The following is a 12,562-nucleotide window of genomic DNA, read 5'->3' on the forward strand; positions in this document are numbered from 1 at the left end:
GATTGCAAGTTATTGGGCTTTTAGATTTAAGTTTCTGGCTTGAACCCACATGTTCCAAAATGGTAAAATATTTGTAGAACCCTGAAGCCAAAACAGAAAACATAGAATATGAAAGGCCAGGGGAGAAGCAGCACTTCCTGTTCTAAGACACCGATGCAGAATACCAAATTCATTCAACATCTTCAACTGAGAAGCAAATTAAGTCACTCCCTGTAGATTACTCCTTCATGCATTAGATAGGGGAGAAGCAGAAATATTCTTCTGCTTGTCCTCGCAGAATTGGTGACTCTCCAGATCTAGAAAAGCAGAACTCCTTTTTCTACCTCATCTGTTCTTCTCCCTTCCATTAGTTTTGTTCTCTTAATTATCTTGAATCATTTAGGAATAACTAAGTCCAGTAACAGTTTTAGTGGTCTTTCCAGGGTGATGGAGGGAGGGGGGAAGGAAGTGTTCATCTCCTCCTCCTTCACTTAAAACACTAGCTTTTGTACCATTATGTGAATGTGATGTTTAATACAGCTAAAAAGTGAAAACTATATATCTCTTTCAAATCTGCTCCTTGAAATTATATAGGCACCAAAACTGTCAAGGTGTTAGGTGCTTGTGTTAACAAGCAGGAGGAGCTGACAAAAAATAGTGCAACTTTATATACAATAAATTGTGATAGATTCTTGACACACGGTTTCTGTGTTAGTTACTGTGTCACATAGTTCTTGCAAGGAAGACAAAATGATGTATTTTTTAAAAAATGTAGTATCTCATTACTTGCAAATTTCATGTCATTTTAACAAGGACACCTTCCCTCTTACAAAGCTACTTAATCACAAATTTAAAAAACCAAAACCCACAACACCCTACCTGTGATTTTCAATTGGATTGTATAAAATAATCCACATAGAAAGCATTCAATTAAAAGCTGTGAAGCATTTCCATTGATATTGCTACAGCTTTGCTTAATCATCAGAATAGACTTCTTAAGAAATCCATCTATAACGAGCAACGCTTCAGAACCAGCTGCCCAGCCAGCAGCCAAGCTGAACAGAACATTGCGGCTCTGAACCTCAGACCATTCACAGCACCCAGTAGCAGCCGTCGTGCCTGTGAAGATGGAAGCTCTGGTACAAACACACTATTTTGACTTCAGCCTTATACTGTGTTAACACAAATATAGACAATTATATTAAGACATCTTCCCTTCTGCAAAGAGCTCTATTTGCTTGGCTACCCACCCATCAACCTAGTAATTTACAGTTACTCTTCAATCTAGCTGTAATTGTCCAGCACCTGAAGGATGCAGGCTGGCCAAGTGTTACATTCAAGGATGCACACCCTACAGCTCACCAGAATATTTTCTTTGTTTCTATTTAACAGAATTCTTTCAACCTTTTCTGAAATTGTGTATTAAAATAGAATTCTAAGCAGCTCCAACTGAAAATGTTTGCTTTGTTTGGTAACGGGTGCCTGAACAAACTTAAAATTAAAAGCATTAGCTGCTCTCATGCTATATTTTTTATCCTTTACCCAGGTCATGTGATCCCACGCCTCTTGGTCCATATCCATGCCATTTTAATGTCTTCCTTGCCCTTAGGGATCTTCATGTTGCATGCTACAATATGCTAGGGGACAAAACACAAGTAGCTGGGAAAAACTAGGGCACTGATTACTAAATATATTATACTTCCCAAAACTGGAGACATCCAGTGGTTTAACATCTTTGAGCTGCAAGTATGAGAGCTCTTGCCTTGGCCTTGAAACCTCTAGTCACCACCATATTTCCAAATATTGTCTGGCAATGTTCTCCCAGCAAAACTGCTCCCTTCTCCAGGTACATCTGTAGTCTCAAATTTCTTCTTCTGTAGAATAAATAAAATTTATATAATTTATAATAACTAATGAGATAACATTTATTCTCTCTGTTCTTTTTTCTACCCCTGCTTTACTTATAAAGTCCTGGGCTCTGAGATAGACAAAGATGCCACTGTGCTACACGAATATCTGCTGCTTCTTCAAATAACTCATGACATTAAGTCACAGCACACCTATATTGGGGTCTGCTCTTTTATCTGCACAATTACACTGACATTCATTTTCTGCAATATCCTGACTTTCCTTCCCTAAACATTTTGACTGCCATTCAAAACCAGCAAGGTGATTATAAGTGGTATGGCATAACTAGTTGTCTTCTGTTGAAAGGCATCTGTAATACAGGTTGCACAAACTGTAAGTATTCTTGGGCCCCAAAAAAGTTTGTTTTCCCTCATCTATGGCAATAACAACAAAAATTTACTGCTGTCTAACTTGGGCTTGCAGTTGCTAGAAACACTCATTACTTAAACGGAAATGTTTTCTTGTTTGAACAACGAATAAATACATCGATTTCATCAACAAGAGTTTTCTGGTAGAATTTAATATAAGGGTATATGAAAAAATGAAACTCTAGATATACAATAGCAAGATTTTAAAATGTCTCATAAATATGTCAGAAGAAGTAGGAAAGACAAATTTTTGCCAAACAATATTGCCAGCTAGTAACAGAAAATGTCATTGAAGAGTTTCACAGCACTATGGTGTATGTAGGCTTTTCAGTTAATTATCAAGCAAGTTCAGTTACAAAGACAAGAAATCCTAAAATTCCAGCAAGGTTTTTTTTAGTTTTAATCTCTGTTACGTAAGATGATATTTGCCTTTAGGAGTTCTCATAAAAAGGCAATGTACTTTTAGGATATGAGACTAAGGAGCACACAGTAATATAGTATCGTGGTCAAAACCATAGAAAACAATAACAAAGGAAGGATATTTTTCTTTTTCCCCCAAACCAGAATAAGTGGACTCCACCGATTTGGTTGAAATAGTGAAAGGTCATGTAAGCTTGTATTACTATTGATGGAGATTAAATTAGTCCTATGAAATAACTTTAGTCACCTTGGCAGAGAATACAAAGGTTTGAGAAAACATGTAACCCCCTTCCTCCCAAAGTACAAACAAGAGATCCCTTTTGCAGCGCAACCTCTCCTTGGCGGTTACAGATCAGCAGGTTATACACGAATGCTTAAAACACGGACTTCAAATACCGCCATGAACAGAGACACTGGCATCCTGGGAGAGTTACAACTTTCAAGTCTGTCCCTCCAGACACAGTGAAATCTCAAATATTAGGCCCGGTTAGAAACTAGGAAAAAACCTTACCTCTTCTGTCTCAACGTTTGCAAGTGAAAGATGAAGCATTCTTTGCAATCTGCTGAAACAGATCTTTCGAAAAACTATGTGGTTCCCCCACCCTTGGAATTAGCCCCTGACTGGAGGCAAGAACAAGGTGGAGAAGGAAGGGGGAAAACACATTGACAGGGTAAGATAAGAGAGAAAACAGGAGAGAACAGCAGTGAACAAATGTTCATCAGTTCTCTTTAGGAATTTTTATTTACTAAAACATTCTTTGAAGGGTTTCAGCATTACGTTAACACTGTTACTTGTAATCAATAATTGACTCTGTTCTAGAAAAGCAACGAGACCTCTTTGAAATTATTGCACAAAAACCTGGCAGCAAACCATTAACAATCCTTTGAAATGAACATGTAGATCAGTTTCTGAAACTCAGTTACAGAACGTCTCTAAAGTACAAAATAAATATAGTTAAAGAATAGAAACTAAATACAATTGCTTTTATTTAAATCAAGTCCAGCAAGAAAATATTTTAATATGGCAAATACCCCAGCACTTGCAGCATGCATCCATAATCTAGCTATTTCATCATGAGTGTGATCATATTTCCACCCCTCTCCCCAAAATGTATAATCTTGACAACAAATGGAAAATAGATAAAATATAACATGAAGCATTTCCTTTTAATATGTATTCCCATTTTGGTATTTAATGCTTAATCTATAAATATATGCTCTCAGACATAAGAATGCTTTGTAAGTGTGTTATTGTGCTGTTTTAAGATTAAAATATTTTACATTAATAAGTCCAAAGCAGTTCATTCTTTAGTCATACTTCCAGTGAAAACAAATTTCTTCTATTTCACTAAGTATCAAAACTGGAATTTGCATTTTATCAGTAAATGACTTTATGCTGATAACTATTTTAAAATACATCTAAGTTCACAAAAAGTATTGCTTATCTGAGTGCTAGGTAAATACTATATACAGGTAGTCAAAGAGTAGATGAGAAACATCATGTAGTGCTACTGTTAAGAAAAGTTTTTAAGTAGTACAAAAATTTCCAATAATTTATCTCCTGATTTTTTGTGTGCTACCAGGAAAAAATTAAAGGAGATTAAAAAAGAATCAAAATACTTATCCCAACTACTCTCAACTGAAGGAACAAATCATCCATTTTTTAAAGAGAAACAAAGTATTGCATATAATTAAGGTTTTCTACTAATTACAAATTTAATTTAACAAAGTAATATGGAGGCAGCATGTGATAGATTTGAATTCATATAATCTTTTAAAGTAATACACAATTGAAAATTAATGATCTAAAATCCTTAAGACTGCTTTAAATCTAATTTCAGCATAGTGCTACATATCACTCAGTCTGGAAGGCTAAAATCAAAAATTCTGAATCTCATTCTAATATAAGCAAAGTTCATCTGAACCTTCTCTTAAACCTTTTTAGCAGCATAGTCAGCTTTATAAAGAGAAAAAGGCAAAATATTACCATAATTTACATATTCTAATAATCTTTCCAAGGCATCAAAGGACCCAGCTTGAAATACCTACAACAATTGACAAAAATATATTAACATATACTTGCATTTACACTTTCAAAAATTTGTAGTTAGTATTAAGTTGGCCTATGAAGCAGTAGTAAAGTGCAAAATATTTGGTATAATATCTAGTGATTAGCTTTTGCTTCTGTGGAATACAAATGAGGAAGCCTGGCTCTTCCATTGACAGATATGGTGTTTGATGGAGGACCGACCTGGAGGTGGGGAGAGAAAAAAAAAAGAAGAAATATTAACCTAACATCTCAGATTCTTCTCTCTGTAGTATGTTACACAGTATCACTTCAAGGAAACAGAAATACTGCTACTTCAGTTAGCATTTTTCCCATCACAATGAAAGCCCTCCTATATGATTTCTGAACAAAACACGTGCTACAGAAGTAGAAATTTAAGAAATTACTTAAAACCACATTTTATCCTATCTAAACATTTCAAAACACACATAATTTTCAGACCTTGTTGCAAATAAATACTTGAAAAAATATCACTAAACCAAACATTTTCTATTAAGAGCTGAATTTTAACTAAATCTTCCAACATTCCTTCATACCATGGTAATGTTTCTTTTATCAGGAGCAAACTGTAACTTGTAGGATAGACAGCAAAGACCTGGGAGTTGCTGGGAGCTGTGGATGCTCCACAGCCATGCTAGCCTCATGCCACAGCACACAGTTTACTAAACACAATGAAAAGACTCTCAACAGAAAAATGGTTAAAAAGAAACCTCACTTGACCCATTTTAGGTTAGTAATTACTGAGGGCCCTATTGAACAGAGAAGACCAGCAACACAAAAGGCAACAGATCTTGGCATTGCATACTCACAACATATTAAGTAAAACAGGAAAAAAAAAAAAATGTTAAGGAATTGGCTAGTGCTGCCTGCATGTTATTTTTTTAATGATTCTCTCACAGAGCTGCAAGAAGGAAGAGTATGGTTAGAGGTAAAAGTGAAGCAAGCACCTGACAGTCCCTTTCACAATTCAAAGGGATCAGGTTATTACTCCCTTTACCAAGTGCAGCACGATAGTGGACGCTATGAGCTGAATGCCTTTAACAAGTCCCTTCAATACCAGAAAACACTTTGAGGTGCTAATAAGTTAATGGTACAAAATGCTTCATTTCTCTGTTTGTCCTGCTACTGTGAGTTCTCCCTGTTAAACATAAAATGAGACCACGTTTTTATTAAATGTGCCATAGGTCAAAAACCTGTCAGACATACCTGTACCACAGCATCTGTGCTCTGGGTAAGAGTGAAAAAAACAGCACGCACAATTCTATGTTTGGCAAAATTTCTTCACTGCATTTTGTGTGTGTGTGTTTCAGGGAGGGGGGAAGTTTAGGCTTTTTCAGGTTTCTGTTTTGTAGAAACTCTTTATGCTTACAGAATCTTCATTATTAAAATTTCTCCTTACAAAATACAGCCGTCTCCTTACCCCCTGCCTCAACAGACACCATACTGAGAAAGAACATCTCCTCCCAAAGAAGACAAAAAGAGCAGAAAAAGGACATCAGCCATCATCTCTCCTTCCCCATGCCTTTCTCATACCTAGACTGATAAAGAATATATGGGTCAAATCTACTCTAAGAACATTTCTATTAGAAAAGAATGAATAACCACACAAAGAAGTTTTTCTTCGTTTTCTTTCTCATAGAAATAGACTTGTTGAATTTTGAAAAGCACCTTATGAACTTTATTTTTTAAAACAGTTATACGCTACTGTGCAACAACCATGTCTGTGCATGTTTTCCATAGAATCAGAAAACAAAGTTCATACACTATACAAAAAAAAAAAAGCTCATTATTATTCAGAATGTAATTATGCATTGGAGAAAAAAAAAAAACAAACCTTAATAAAAATATATGAAAACAAAATCCAAACAATATTTGTGGTAGAACAGATAGACTTGACCTCTAAGTGACTCTGAACCATACAGCATTCATTTAATCTTATCCTGTTTCTAATGTGGCTGTGGTTAGTGACATGAAGTTAGAAGTAATACTACAGTGTATTATGTACCGCATTTACTGACTAGAGGTCAAAACCTAGTCGAGCATACTTGTAACCTTTCCTGGAATCTGAATCTTCTTATTCAGTGTAGAAATTATGGGAGGTCTACAAATCTCAGAAAGGCTGTTGCAGTGCTACCCTGAATCAAAACCTTACGTATGGAATGGATTGTTCTAATACCTGACCATCCACTGAGAGATGTTGACCTTAGGGAATCAAAGGCTTCTGTAAATCCAAAAAAACCCCCTCACATCCACCCAGCACATATCATTTGTTTCTTTCAAGTTTCAAGTGAGAAAGGGAAGAGAAGAAAAAAAAAAAACAACTAGTGAATTTCTTTAACCTTCAGCAATGAGAAATTATTCCTCAACATTGAATGCAAAATACTAATGCTGGGTCAAGAAAGCTTTGTGTGAGACTACCATTAAATTGTCTACTTACAAATTTAAAACAATACAGATTTTTAAAGTGTACAATGTTTTACACAGCCAGAGAAGTATAGGCAAATTTTAGGAGAAAGAAAAGAAAAATTAAGCCACAGTTTTAACCTGAGGGGTGGGGGGAGATGGTCCTAAGCAGGACTGTTGACAAAACATTGAAAGCTACCTCACTAATGACACCAAACAGCAGCAGTAAGCTTGTACACTTAAGCTTGTACATTTAAGAAGAATTAAGAATCTGACAGAGTCTAATAAATAGAAAAACACAATATTCAGAACTTCTGTGTGTTATCTGCCTGCAAAATATTGCAGCTGCTTCAGGTCTAGCATGAAGCTGCTTAGTATGTGTCTAAAACCATACCACCTCAAACCATGGAAACACAAATAAATAACTGAACTTGTTCCTGATTTTATGGAAGAGGTAACTGGTAATTTAGAGATTTCTAATTTATTTCAGGAAGATTTCCAATTGGATTTGTACTGCTTGAAAATATGGACATGGGAAGCTTTGTGTGTACACTCACCAGTTAATTCTGCAAAACGGAACTCTCGTCCCCACCTCCCTCCCACTGTTACGAGACCTCCTGGCAGCACTTTGTGCCAAAGCCAACTTGGAGTGCATTGATAAAAACTCACCCTTTTCAATCTGGCAGCAGCTTCTCCAGAGCGGATTGCAGCCAGCAGGCTCTGGTGGATCTGTTCTGGGTCAGAATGCTGGAATGTCATCACGGTTTGTCTCTTAGTGACAGGGGCTGGGTGGTCACTGGAAGCACCTGACTGTGCCTGACTCTTCTGCTCACTATTCACATTGCTGGCTTTCTATAAAGGGAAGAAGTAGGAGGAACGACAAAACATTTTAATCTGAATTAGTCATACATTTAAAACTAAGTCAACCTGGCACAAGACTGCATATCAGACTGCCACCCTTCTAGTGTTTGCTTCATTCCAGATTTCAGAGATCAGCTACATTTCCATGACAGCACATAGTTTCTCTCTCAGATAATTATGCCAGCAAGATTGTATACCCCCATTCAAGTGTTTGTGCCATGATCACTTGAAGCCAAATTGATCACATTATTCAGAATTAAATTTAAGAAATCAACATACAGAATGATAAAGAACAAATCATAAGCACTCCCAACGTAAAAAATAGGTATACACAGTATAAATTATTATCTTTAATTTACTGTTTTTCAAATTAGGGGATGCTAATTATGGCCAGAAATAATTATTTCCAATAATCTGAATGAGGTTGTTTTATTTTCACCTTCCCTGTTTTCCTGTATTTCATTATGATGCTGTGCAACTGCTGGACACCACAAGGTGTTTCCATTGTATGAACACAGTGTGCTCCCATCAGGGAGCCATTCAGAGACCAGCCCCTGGACTAGCCACACTAGATGACAGCAGATCAACAGTCAGCCAATATTAGAAATAAAGCTTACCATATCCATTTGACTATTCAGTGTCTCCCCTGTTACGGTCTGTAAGGAATGATTTTTCACTTCAGGCACGGAAGTAACTGACGAGAATTCAGCTGCTGAAGCAGCTGAGGAGAGTTCAACAGGCAATTCCTCTCTCGGTGCCTGGCTAGAGATTGTACGTGTCTTACTGAATGACTGTGACCTTTTGACTGCGGATGAGACAGCAAGAGCAAAAGGGGACGGTCTTGAACTGGAGTACGGCTTTGGAACTGCAAAAGTTCTTAGAGTTTTTAGGTTCAACGGTGCTGGTGGACAAGAGGGATAAACTGAAGGTTTATTGCTCTTAACAGGAAAAGTGGAGGATTCATTTTTTTTCCCATCATCAACTTTTTCTTCGTCTGCTGGAGGAGAGGAAGGACTTGTTTTAAGTAAAGAGAAAGAAGTTGGATCAGGTGCTGAGATATTTTTTTCCATCTCTGTATTTTTTGCTTCATTTTGAATGGAATTAGGAGCACAAATGGTACTCCTGGCAATTGCAGACGTCACATAATGACCTGAAGCTCTTCGTTGCATCTGCAGATAAAAAGAACTAGGCTTCATTGTAGGACTTAATGCATTTGACTTGTCCAGAGTCTCAGAACAAGCATTTGTATTATTCAAGCTTAGCATCAGTGGGAGATGCTGTTTGGAAGACTCCATTTCTGTCCGATGGCTCTGAGCAGTCATCTCAGCTCTGGACGTCACAACACGTTCAGAAATGCTGTTTGCTCTGTGCAGCAGATCATTTGCCGCTGCAGGTTCATTTTGTGAACCACCCTGTAACTGACCCACATGTTTTGGAAGACGAGGAATTTCAGCTTGCACTACAAATTCTTCGGGGTCTTCATGCTTCAGAGAGTTTCCCAAAGTAGCTACCTCTTGATCCTTATGATCTGATGGAATTTCTGACTCCCAGCTCTTCATTATTTCTAAGGATTTTGGAGGCACTATTTTATAAGTAGTCATTCCAATTTTTGGTATGTAATCTCTTGTAATTTCATTAGCAGGCTTGGGTTTAGGTTTGGTGTCCTGCCTATAAAGAGGATAATCCTTTACAGGAGAGACATCTGGAGATTTTGCAGTTGCTTCTGGTGAAGCAGAAGTACTGCCATTTATACAAACGTGACTCTGATCTTTTATGGGAATTACTTTTTCATGGATACCTCCTTGTCTCTCAAGATTTTGTTCTGCTGAAGTATCTTTATTATCCTCTTGTATTCCCTGCATCGCTTGAAGGAGGGGGTTGTTTGTATCTGTATTGTGTTGAGGGGCCAGTCCTCTGAATGTGGATGATTCACAACCTTGAGGAACAATAATTTCTTTCTGTGTAGTCCTTCCCAAACTGCTATCCGATGGACCTGTCTGGATTGCAACATCCTGAGTTTTTACTGTGTCCACGCCGGTTTGATTTGTTTTGTGATCTTGCTTTTCTGGAAACAGTTTAGTGTAATTCCAGTGATTTACAGTGATGTCATTTTTACATGCCTGGCAGTTTGATAGTCCGTCAACTTCAAGCTTGTCATTTTCTCTAAAATCTACTGTTTTAATTTCAGCTGTCTGAAGTTTCCCTTCTTCTGTTGTTTGAAGGAGTTTATCACTGTGATCTTTAAGAGAAATTCCAAAATTAATAGAAATGCCAAAAATATTCAACCTTCGTCCTTACATCAGGGAGCCCTGCATCCAACGTATTTAACTACGAGGACTGGCTCCCTACTGATGCTGAATTTTTTTTAACATTTACTTTTAAATGTTATATATTTATCTGTGAGTAATATTGCCAAATAACAATACTCTAATTCAGGTATTCTTCCTTAATTAATAGGCTACTGGTGCCATGCATCAACTTCATAGAAAAATCTATTCTAGAATAATTTAAAAAGTGCTACTGAATTCCAGTTGATTGGATAGTCATCCATGACTCCAGAGCTCAAGAACTACTCAATATTAAGTTAGATAAAATTTTTATTTGATTCCACACTTTTGTGGCTTCTGTTCTTTAGTTTTAACATTACAAATGTTATTTGTCAACTACACTTTCTGTATTTGTGCAATGGAACAACTGGAAAAGATATGGACAAAAAATTTTCCAACTCTCTTTTTCCAACTGTTAAGCAGGTCTGATAATTCCATTTTCTGTCCTCAGATAAAACACAGATAGTCCTCTCCAAAACACAGGAATATTAGGGTCAAATTGTTTTAAATATAATAACGGAGAAAATGAAATTCTTTAGGAAGAATAATTTGGCTCAGTATTTTGTGCAAAAAAAACTCTCTTTGTTTCAAGTATGTTATGAAATGGCAGCTAAAACTTATATCACATATAAACAGGACTCATGCAGTATGTTGTTATGATTTATAAACAGAAGTGTACTGAATGTAAAACACTATGGAAGGCCTAATATATAAATCTGAAAATCAGTGCCACACAAAAGAGTAAAATAAATCAGTCAAGTTGCTAAATCAATGGAAAAATTCATGATACATTAGATGCACAGGGTGTTGCCATTCCTTTTCAAATCAGCAGGTTACTTTGTTCTATTTGTGTTTAAAAATATTTGCATTTTCATGCAGAAAACCCATGATAATTTTGTAAGCAAAGAACAAACTTTGGCCTCTCTCCTTCCCTGCTGTGGTGCGGTGCCCATGTCACACCACACAGCAGGACAACCTCTGTGTCCAGCCCTATTGAAAAAAACAACCCCAAAAAACCAAAACTACAGTCAATTCCTGACACCTCGTCTCAAAAAGGATACACCAGAGCTAGAGAAAGTATAAAGAAAATAATCTGATGATAACAATACAAGAGTTGACTGTATTGTTGTTTTTCTCAAAGGAATAAAAAACTTCTTTTCAACCTTGTTTTGAATTATTAAAAATGAGTGGGAACTACTCACCATCGGTTTTATTTTGATCCAGAATTCTAAGCTTCCTGTCCTTTTCAAATGCAGCTTGCTCACTGCTTATCTTAGTCTGTAGTCCTCTGCAAAGCACAACAGTATGTTAAATATGCCAGTATCATTCATTTCAGTAAACACAAGAAACAATGCAAGAGAACTGGCAATATCCTCCAAACACAGATGGATAAAATAGAATCACTCTGCCAAATATTGGAGTACTCAACAGAATAGGTTATTTATTTAAAAAAATAAAACAAGAGGAAATGCTGCCGTGGTATTTTACTAAAATGACATGCAGCTTCACTCTCTTCTGTCTAAGCAGATGATCACTTTTCCTTTCCCTACTTCTCCTTCTCTTTACTTGTGCAGTTTAAACAATACCCTTTCCAGTAATGCCTTGGTTTCAGTGAAGCCACAGAGGTGATAGTTTATCTTTCATATAACAGTGTTCTCAGTGTGAAGTGTTCTGACGTCCCCAACATATAAAACGTGTCCTTGATTTTGCCCCCAACATGACAGACAAGGAGCTGCATGAGATGCTGACTGCATATGAACACATGAACATGCAGTACAGCCTTCTCAACATAGTAATGAAAAATTTTCTGTCACTTTCAAGAAATACCTTAAGAACAACAAATATGCAGCAAATATGTTACTTGCTTACTATACATTTTGTGAATGCACACAATACGTGTCCTCAGATCACGGGGGAAAAGAGAACTGCACAAATGCTGAACAAACCCTTAATTTTTTTTTGAGAAATATTAAATTCTTTGCTTAAAAATGTAAATAAAAGAGCCAAAAATATTAAAAATTTATCTTAAAAAATATTAGAACTTCAAACTTGAATCTCTGTTTAAGATAATTTCTCTTTCTGTAGTCAAAAGTACTGGTATTATGAAGATTCCAATTCATCTGCCACATCAAATGTATTAGTTGTCAGAAACCAGTGCCTTGAGCTGAAACATCTGCTTTGAATAATTTAAAATTATAAATTCCTCAATAACCATCCATCCTCTCGTT

General features: G+C 36.4%; 1 protein-coding gene across 13 annotated transcripts in view; it reads right to left on the reverse strand.

The window, feature by feature from the left end:
- Window positions 1-3,394: 3,394 nt before the first annotated feature.
- Window positions 3,395-12,562, reverse strand: part of COBLL1 (cordon-bleu WH2 repeat protein like 1) — an 82,864-nt gene continuing 73,696 nt past the window's right edge. For all 13 annotated transcript variants that reach the window (XM_065068698.1, XM_065068699.1, XM_065068695.1 and 10 more), the window contains 4 exons: window positions 11,537-11,622; window positions 8,625-10,246; window positions 7,816-7,998; window positions 3,395-4,926 (listed from right to left, as the gene is read on the reverse strand). In XM_065068698.1, the coding sequence (XP_064924770.1) occupies window positions 4,840-4,926; window positions 7,816-7,998; window positions 8,625-10,246; window positions 11,537-11,622 (1,978 nt within the window). In that variant the 3' untranslated portion in view covers window positions 3,395-4,839. The remainder of the gene's footprint in view (window positions 4,927-7,815; window positions 7,999-8,624; window positions 10,247-11,536; window positions 11,623-12,562) is intronic.

This window comes from Columba livia, chromosome 7, assembly GCF_036013475.1.
Source record: "Columba livia isolate bColLiv1 breed racing homer chromosome 7, bColLiv1.pat.W.v2, whole genome shotgun sequence".
Classification (NCBI taxonomy): domain Eukaryota; kingdom Metazoa; phylum Chordata; class Aves; order Columbiformes; family Columbidae; genus Columba; species Columba livia.